A 10,046-nucleotide genomic window follows, 5' to 3' on the forward strand; every position below is an offset into this window, starting at 1 on the left:
TTTAATCTAAATACCCTATTGAATGCCTTCTTTGAACCTGCCTCCCTCCAACTCCAGGCAGTGCAGCCTAAATCAAACTACTCACTGTGAAACGAAGTTGTTTCTGACCATGCATTTGCTTCCAATGCAGAACACTTTAAAGCTGTTCTTCTTGATTCTTTTACAAGCGTAAATCTTATTCCTCTTTACTCTGACCAAACCTCCCATGAGATTGAATGTTTCTCTCAAATCTCCCTCAAAAAAGTCCAAACTTCTCCAATCTATACTCGACTGAAGTTTCTCATCCTTGCGACGATTCTCATGGACATGAAGCTACTAGTTTTTAAACTATTCCCTCATTCTAAAATCTCCCAAGAAGGGAGAACATTCTTTCAACATTAACCTTGTCTAATCTCCTCAAAGTTTAAATGCTTCAATCAGATCACCCCTAATTTTTCTAAACCCCAATGGATATAGGTCCAAGCTGCTGAACCATCCCTCATCGGATAAAGACTACACATGCAGGAGACAGATTAGTGAATCTTCTTAGAACCATTTCTGTTGTAACTATTTATTTTCTTAAAAAGGGGAAGTCAATTTTTGAATGATAATATTAAACCAAAATATTGGCTAAAAAATCAGTAAGTCTCGAACTATATGAAAGTCACCACAGTTAAATAGGAGCCAATCCCCAGGTACATATTCATGCATTTCTCTGGGACATCACTAAAGCAGATTGTCAACTCGTTATTTCTTTATTCTTTCTGGGAATCTCCTATTTGCTAATTGACTATCATGCTTCCTACGTTATGCAAGTCCATTTCACAGATATTTTGGGTATCTTGGCTGTGAAGTACTTAAGGATGATCTGAGATTACATTGTATAAAATTCACTATATAAATACTTTTTTTAAAAGTGAGCACATAGTTTAAACACCACTGTACCTTACGAGTGGAGCTTTCTTCAAGGTGGTCAATTTGTATTTAACAAGAAAAGCTCATGACTATTGAAGAATGTCCTGTATATTATTTGGAATAAAGATGTTGTGTATGAATTGGCGTATTTATTCCTTATTGCCATGAACATTTCTAACCATATGTTTCTTTAAAAGATAGATTAGATATTTTAAATAACCATCTGAAAACCATCCTGATTTAGATGAAAAATACACTGCTATTACAGTCAGCTTCTCTCCTACCACAAGCAGTTGTGCAAAGTAGAAATCTTTTTTTATTCATGGCTGGTGGAGTTTTAAACTGTTATTGCAAATGTAATGTTGCTGATTTGTTCTGAAGCCAGAACCCTGTAATGGCTCTCCTTCCCTGTGATTTTCATGAACTTTAACAGAATTACCCCTCCTTCAGCCTCGTATGTACACTTCTAACTGACTGATATTGTTTTATTGGAAAATTTGCAATAAGTGGCCCTGGAGAGCAAGCTCATTATTCCACTAGAAGGTTAGAACATTTAAAATTTTTTCTTATCAGCTCTGGTTTGGTTGCAACACTTGTTTTTCAGGTGGAAGTATGATTATCAAAGTTTCTGCCTCTGTATTGCGGTGTCCCAAACATGACTTGCCTCTTTCAAGTGGTGATCAAATTGAATGTTTGACATTGGCAGCTCATTTTAAACCTGGTCTTAGAGTATATTCCCAAAGTGTGGACCAGGACTGATTTCTGATTGTCAGTCATTTCCGATTAGGATAGAAACATTTCATACTGCAACACATTATGCAGGCAAATATCTTTGTCTTTCCAGTTTCTTCGTTATTTCTATCCACTGAAGTGTTCTTATTTTTCAGAGCAACCAAGACTACAGTATGTCTGCTATAATGCACGATCAATGCGATTTGGCTATAATGCGATTGAAGAATTTAGTCATTATTTGTAGAATGCAAACTTTCCTTACCTGTATTAGCTGTAACGCGATTCTGGTCCCATTGGTTTACATGGTATTACTATTCATGCAATTTTCTTATAACACAGGAACGGAACTATCGCGTTATATCAGAACAGACCGTAGGCTATTTGACCCCTCGTTTCTGTTCAGTCGTTCAATTGATGGGTTTGGTTGATCTGAACCTCAATTCCATTTACCCAAATTATGTTACATACCCTTGGGTTTTTGTCAGTTAATGATTCAGAGTTAATGGTATCTATTGATCTCTATCTTGAAAGCTCCAATTTTCACATAGCACAGCATTTGGAATAGAGAATTAAAAGTGTTGCTATCCTTTTGAAAATCCCTATGCATTCTGCTTTCACTGGCTCTAATTTTAAACTTATCCTTCTTTGATCTTTGTTGTTTGATCTGGTGGAGAACCTCTCTGCCTCTATCCTACGCAAATGCATTTGGGTAGTCGTGCAAAATTCACTAAACCATCATGATATAACTACTTGAATAAAGCACGGTATTTTGAAGCACTGAATATGGGTGGAATGGCAAGTGGCTGAGTCATCAAAAACTAGTACAAAATAACAGTTTTCCACTCAGCACTATCTCTTTTAACTATCTTAAATTCTTGGGTCTGGTGCATGTATTCTTTACAAAATCCAATGGAAGAGCACTTGTATTTACTCATTGAAATGTTTCAACTTCCAATTGGTGTGTTACTAATTACTTTTATCTGGTGGAAAATAATTTGGGGTCTTTAGTGAAGTTGATGTCTCTCCCAACTGGAGAATAAAACAGTTAAGCAGTGCCATGGTCACCTTTCTCAAGTCAAACCTCCTCAGGACGATGGTTTACCTGGAGTCACTGATCTAGTTCAGTTATCTTTTTATCTGTTGAGTACAGCAGAATAATAAGTAGTGCAACATATGACACATAAATAGGTAGAAAAGGAAGTTGTGAAGAGGGCACAATGAGGTTCCAAAGGAATCAGGATGAATCTTTGCCCATTCAAAAACTGTCGAATGGAGTATTATGTGAGAAAATATGAAATTCCCCATTCTGATAGGAAGTGAAAAAGATATATTGTCTAAATGCTGATAGTTTGCAGTGTGATTTGGTATCCTTGTGCATGAATCACTGGTTTGTATTTACAGCAAGTAATTAGGAAGTGTAGAAGAATGTTATTGTTTATCGTGAAAGGAATGGAAAACAGCATTTGGGAGGCTATACTTCAGTTATGTAGGGTATTTTTGAAGTCACATCTGAAGTACTGTGCAGAGTATTTATCACTTTATTGAATGAAGAATGTAAATCTGGTGGAAGTAGTTCATGGAAGATTTACTCAACTAGTACCTGGAATGGGTGTATCACGTTATAAAGAAAGCTTGGAAGACAGGGCTTATACGTGCTGGAATTTTGAAGAGCAAGAAGTGACTTAATTGAAACATGGGAGCCTGAGATGGATTGACAAGGTAGTTGTTGAAAGGATGTTTCCTCTTTTACGGGAATCTAGAACCAGGGGGTCCCCTTTTAAAAACAAGGAGTTATCCATTTGAAGTGTTTTCTAAGGGTTGTGTATCTGTGAAACTCTCTTCCCGATAAGCCAGTGGAAGCAGAGTCCTTTAGTATTTTTAAGGCAGAGATTTAGCTTTTTGTTAAGCTTATCAGGAGTAGGTGGGGCAAATGGATTATGGATACAACTGAATCAGCTATGATTTTTTTTAAATGACAGAGCAGGATCAAGCAGTCAGATGCATACTTCTACTCCGAACTCTTGTGTTAGTATGTTTTCAACTGCTTTTAGATTGGCAGTTCTTCAGTTGAAGGAGGTTGAGCTGAAACTGTCAAACGGCTTCCTTATGGTCTGGTCAAAATGACACATGCGTTTCAGTATAAAGCAAATTTATTATTTTAACCTGCTTTAGAGAGGTGCAAGCTGTGATTCTGTTAGCTTAAACTACTTTAGACATATTCAATAAGTAAATCTGTCTGCCTTCTTCGTGTTGAGGACTCCTGGGTGATGTTGGCACTTGGAGCTCTGTCTCAGTTTTCACAGCATTGGTCTTGCAAATTTTACTCCAATGGTGAAAGGTCACCCCAATTAATACCGTTCTGAATCTAACATTATGTGCAGTCTTGCCATTCTGAGTATTTCCCAAGCAATCCTGTGTGTGGTGCTCGCAACTCAATCCAGATGTCAGTACAAAACAACCTGTTCCCAAGAATAAGGCAAGGTCATCACCAGCTGAAACAGGATGCTTTTACATGCAGCCTGCTTTTCATATATTCTCCTGCTTGTTACCTTGTCCAATTAACCCTTTAAAGATTTGGTTTTGGAGATGTCATTTTAAGCCTAACACTACAGGCTCTTCACAATTTGAGCCACCTTTAATGCCATCTTTGCAAGGTTGAGATGGACTGTTCCTACATTACAACAAAGCTACTTGGTATTTCATTGGCTGCCTTGAGACATTCTGAAGCCACGGAAAGGTACAACAGAAATGCAGGATTTGCTTCATGAGCAGGTATCTGTTCAAGTACGTTTGCTAGCAAAGGTAATTTAGTATTTTCAAAGAGGTATTTAATTCAACAGAAAAAGTTTTCCAAAAATTGCCGCATTTAGCTTGCATCCACCATTTGTTTTGAAGGGCCTGGTCACCTGGTAAACTATCTTGCAAAATATGGTAAAGATCTGAGTGATAATGTGTGACATAATTGTATTTTCTAATGGATTTCCTCCTTGCAGTCAATAAGAAACCCTAAGTAGGTTTGTACTTTGCAGGATATCAAATGGAACATTTTTAGTTTCAAAGGTAGAATGATTCAAGGCAACATGGCACAATTTTAACGGATGCAGAAACAGCATACTTGAAAAAGTTTACATACATAAATCTTTGTCACTGGCAGAACATTATAGGAAATCCATATTACCAGCACTCACTGTCACAGTGTGCACATAGCATGCTCACAAAAACAGCATTGTCATGTTTCCCAATGAAAACAATGATCTTACTTCCAAAGTACTTCAGTGCTTATATAGCCTTTAGAGATGTTTAGGTGATTTTGAAAAGTGTTACGTAAACACAAGTTATTTTTGTTCATTTCTCTACTTAATATTTACTACATTCTTTCTGTTTTTTATTTTTTTTCAGCAAATTTCAAGGTTCTCCTTGCAATGCCCAAACCCGAATCATCGTTATAGAGAATAAAAGTGAGCCCACTCTGCTTTCTGGGGCACATCACTTCCAACTTGATAAATCTGAGCCGACTCATTAATTCTGTTTTGAGTATACGTCAACCACCCTTCTTTCCCGGCTGTCGTGTTTCCTCCTCTTCCAGATAACCAAAATAGATCAAAAAATATATTTTTTAGATGGTGTAATCAATGCTTTCTGAATGTAAACCATACTGATTTCATTCCCTTTATCCAATAACTTCTCCTCAAAATCCTCTTCAGTTTGTCTCTCATAACTTGCCATTAAAAACATGACATTAGATTTCCAAGGTTAATTAGGCAAGTTATGACAAGTGGATACTTAACTGATCTCCAAATCTAGTCTGTATAGTATAATTAAAATTTGCTGCTGCTGCTGCTGCTGCTGCTGCTGCTATGGAGTCCAAACTCTCAACAGGTAAAGAGAGGCAAATGCCTTGAGTTTTCACATTGATTGATTCAAGTATTAGTTTGGATCCAGAAAGAGCAGGAATACTATTCCACTGCCAGAGGGAATTTTTGATAACTCCTTGTCCAATTATGGCATGTCATCCCTCTGGTCCCAATAGGTGTCCTTCCGTGACCCCTCCACCCATCATCCCATCCCTGTCCCCAAAGCCCACCTTTTGCTCCACCTTTCTTGGCTCCATCACCTATTCTCATGCCCCTATTCCCCACTTTGTATTCTCGTGTCCCTATTCCTACTACATGTCACATCATCATTGATCCATGTCACAGTGTCCTATTGTACACATTCCCCATGCTATGTTGACCAATCACACACCATCACCACTAGCTTGCTCTTCCCATTCTACAATGATCTCTCTTCCCTTGCACCCCACTATACATTTTGGCCTTTCCAGCTCCCAATCACCTACACTGTGTCCTGACTAATATTTATGTCTCACCCAACACTTGTAAAACAGAATTCCTGATTGTTATCTGATTGTGAGAGCTTGCTGTGCGCATATTTGCTGTTATATTTACAACAGTGATTACACAGCAAAAGTACATAATAAGCTGTAAAGTGCTTTGGGTGAATAGAGCAGGTGCTATGTGAATGCAGACCTTAACTTTGTTTCTCCCCCTCTCCCCCCCCCCCCCCCAAAACCCCATGTTGATCACATTCATTATTGTCATTTGGCCATGCAGAGGTTGTATATTGCAGAACGAAAGGTCACATTTCATTGAATCTTTCAGTCTTGCATTCATTAGACAATTTGTAAGAGATAGCAATGTAAAAGGAAAGCAACATTTATGCTGTATGAGAAGGGAATGTTGACTGGTTAGCAAGTGGACTGTAGTTTCTTGAGGCACTGCCATGAGGAATGCACCAATTTATGAAAATTGACAATTAACTGCCAAGCTTAGTTTAAATTGTAAACCAGGGCCAGACATGTTAGCTCTAGTCAGCCCTGAGAAAGAAACCAAAAAATGTCTGTCACATATTATCTTTAATCCAGTTTATGGCTAAATTCATCCTCAGTTGTTGAAAGCATCAAATGTTTACCTTTTGATTTATCTCTTTTTAATGGCTTCTAGTTCAGTGAGAATTCTGTAATGAATTAAGATATATCCATATGGATTGAATCATTTACATATATTGCTGCCTATATCTCTATCTCCTCTCTATCCGAAAAATCTCAACATATGGAGTATTAGGTTCCCATCTCCTTACCCAAGAAGTGGTTCTGGTATTGTTGTGTTACACTCCTTCACTCATCAAGCCTCTGACCTCCATTTTTTTATTGAAGAAATATTTGTGCTGAAGGATGTGGTGAATGTGAGATTAATTGGCAGACACACAGCACAGTTTCGGGACATTTCCTTGGAAATTGAGCATTTCGGTCAAAATGAATTCCAAAGATTGAAAACTTAAATTATGAAGAGAGGTTGCAACGATTCATTTTCTGTTCTCTTGAATGGTTTCATGGTTTCATCTAAATTGTGTTTGAACTCAATGGTTTCATCTAAATTGTGTTTGAAAATAGTGAGAGGGTTTGATATAACAGAAAGAAGGCACCACTTCCTGTGTAAGGGAGTCCAGAACATGGTGGAGGTGAGCAGAGGTGGAGAGAACTAAATGCAAGTGAAGCCATTCAGATGTAGTGTCTAAAATTACAAACTAAGGGTCATAGTTTTTGTGAGGGAAAGCTGTTGAGGATTACAGAACCAAGCCATGTAAGTGGAGTTAAAAACAGAGATTAACAATGATGATCTAATTTTATCGACAGAATCTCAGTCTTCATGTTCCTATTCTCCTAAAATATTAGGTATATTCTTCCATTGATGCAGACTATTTGTTCTTCGCAGTAACAGAATTTAACGCATTGCCTTTTTCCTTCACAGAAAATGCACTTTACTGAAGGAATGTTTCCTAACTCTCCTGAATTTCATGTTACTCCTCAGGTGGGATTACTCATGATACCTTCCAAAAAGAACTCATGTGCTTTGACCCTGACACAGATAAGTGGACCCAGAGAGCCCCGATGACCACTGTACGAGGCCTCCACTGCATGTGCACGGTGGGAGATCGCCTTTATGTCATTGGAGGCAACCACTTCAGAGGAACCAGTGATTATGATGATGTCTTGAGCTGTGAATTCTACACACCTGCCCTGGACCATTGGACCCCCATTGCGGCAATGCTGCGTGGTCAAAGTGATGTTGGTGTGGCTGTGTTTGAAAACAAGATCTACGTGGTGGGAGGGTATTCCTGGAATAACCGCTGCATGGTGGAGATAGTTCAGAAATACGATCCCGAGAAAGATGAATGGCAGAAGGTCTTTGATCTCCCTGAGTCTTTAGGAGGAATCCGAGCATGCACTCTTACAGTCTTTCCACCAGAGGAAAATACTGGCTCACCTTCCCGAGAATCACCTCTCTCTGCCCCTTAGAGAAAGAACAGGAATGCCATTACTTCAGCTCTTACAAAGAACTCACTTGCACAGCATCATAATTAATATCAAAGATTTTCTGCCTATTTTGCTCGGTAGTAACTATAGTAGGCAGTGACACAAGTATAATTACAGAAACAGTGGATTGAGTTATTTGTGCAGTACTGTTGACATCGGTTGTCTGCCTGTTACAAGAGAGACATAATAATAATATATATGTCCAGGATTGAACTCTGAAAAAGTTTAGCGATTTTACTGTTATACAGTGTGATTGTTTTTTTGGGGGGGGATGCAATGCATTGCTGAGGATCCCCCACTATGATTCATGGAAAACAGTTTATTAACTTACCATTGAGTGCATCTTCTTTACCATGAGCTTGAGGATTTCAAAACATAGATTAATACCATACATATAGATGTGTGAAGACAGCCCATGACATGACTGTTTTCCATTATATGTTGACCCAAGTTAATTGGTTGCCCCATCTAATTGAAATTGCGGGACACACCTTGGTTTTTTGGTACGCTAAATTAAATGCAGCACTGATGGTTTGAATTCCCGTACGCAGTATTTGTGCCACTATCATTTCATTTCTGAATTTTAAGAGATGACTGGTTTAATTATGACCTGATCGGCTTTAGCCTTCTCCTTTTGTTTGTTGTACAAGTTATGATGGTGCTGCATCTGTCCTCTTCACACCTTGGTTGGTGAGCCTGTTTAACACATCAGGCATTGACTGTAGGAGTATTGCTGCAGCTCAGTGAACGTGAATGATAACGCTCAACGTTTTATGTTCAATAAAGGTTTAACTGAAATCAGCAGGCCTACATACTTTCCTATCTTGCATTCTTTGCAAAATGTTTTTGATATAAATTACGATATCTATGTTCTTTTATCTTTTTTTGCGTTTTTTAATGAAACTTAACTCCACAAAATGTGTTTTTGAAGGAATATTTCTGACAACTCCAACCTTTTCTGTTTAACACATCAGGGCAGACAGCTGTGAAGAGATGTCAATGTTTTGGGTATACATCCATCATAAAAGCTTAGTTTCTTCCTTCAACTTGAGACATTACACAGTATTATAAGAACAATACTATGTGTTCTCCTGAAATATTGCTCAAAGGAACTTAATATTTCGACTTTTGTATATAATGAAAATGATTTTTCTTTTCTTAATTCTGCTCTTTTTTTTTTGCAATGCCCATGCAAGTCAGCTCAGAACCAAAACTAAGGAAGATCCAACCCTTGAACTTCCCATCAATGCACCTAATTAGAATGGCTTGATTTAGTTGGTTTTCTTAAGAAATGCAGGAGAAGCTGTTTAAACCCATTAAATCAGTTTTTATAGCACTGCTTACAATGCCAAATGACTAAAAGCCTCAAAACCTTTGTGATGTGTCTGTTCATTAATATCCTGGAAAGAGAGAGGAAGCAGTGGGAATCTCCCAGACTAAATGAAATTGATGATAGGCATGATTGATTGACAGAGCATTGCTTGAAGCCTCATCTGTGATAAAAGGAGCCGAAGCAAGACCAAGTATATCTTGGACGACAGCATTGTGCAATGGTGAACATCAGCTATCTGGGTAATAAGGACAATAGAGTACTTGCTAGAAGTGATTACTCGAACATGACATTCAACTCCCTCGGAGTGGAAGGAACCTGATTTAAATAAAACTTCTGTTTTCTAAGCAGTGCCTGGGGTGGCTGCAAGCTAATAGGATTTCTACTGGGATGTCATAGAGTTTCAGCTTTTTGACAGAATAACATATCTGGTTTAATTGAATAAATGAAGTGTGACGTTGTCCAGAAGGAGCACGCAGGCCTGTGCAAGTGTCTACAGAGAGACCCCGGATGTGTGTCAGTGTCTATAGAGACCATCTGGGCAATTGACATTGTCAGCATGGGTCCCAGGCGTATGTCATGTTATGTGGCGTGGGTTGCATTTCGGTTTGTCATTGTTCACTTGAGATTCATGGCTGTATGTCAGTATTAGCAAGAGTGTCTCTGGAAACATGCTAATATTTGCATAGGGCTCTCTGGGTGCCGGTTAGTATT

At 38.3% G+C, this 10,046-nt stretch overlaps 1 protein-coding gene across 5 annotated transcripts in view; it reads left to right on the forward strand.

Moving 5' to 3' along the window:
* Nucleotides 1–8,803, forward strand: part of klhl13 (kelch-like family member 13) — a 204,633-nt gene extending 195,830 nt beyond the window's left edge. For all 5 annotated transcript variants that reach the window (XM_072594813.1, XM_072594810.1, XM_072594814.1 and 2 more), the window contains one exon: nt 7,497–8,803. In XM_072594813.1, the coding sequence (XP_072450914.1) occupies nt 7,497–7,984 (488 nt within the window). In that variant the 3' untranslated portion in view covers nt 7,985–8,803. The remainder of the gene's footprint in view (nt 1–7,496) is intronic.
* Nucleotides 8,804–10,046: the final 1,243 nt, after the last annotated feature.

This window comes from Chiloscyllium punctatum, chromosome 25 (assembly GCF_047496795.1).
Source record: "Chiloscyllium punctatum isolate Juve2018m chromosome 25, sChiPun1.3, whole genome shotgun sequence".
Lineage (NCBI taxonomy): Eukaryota > Metazoa > Chordata > Chondrichthyes > Orectolobiformes > Hemiscylliidae > Chiloscyllium > Chiloscyllium punctatum.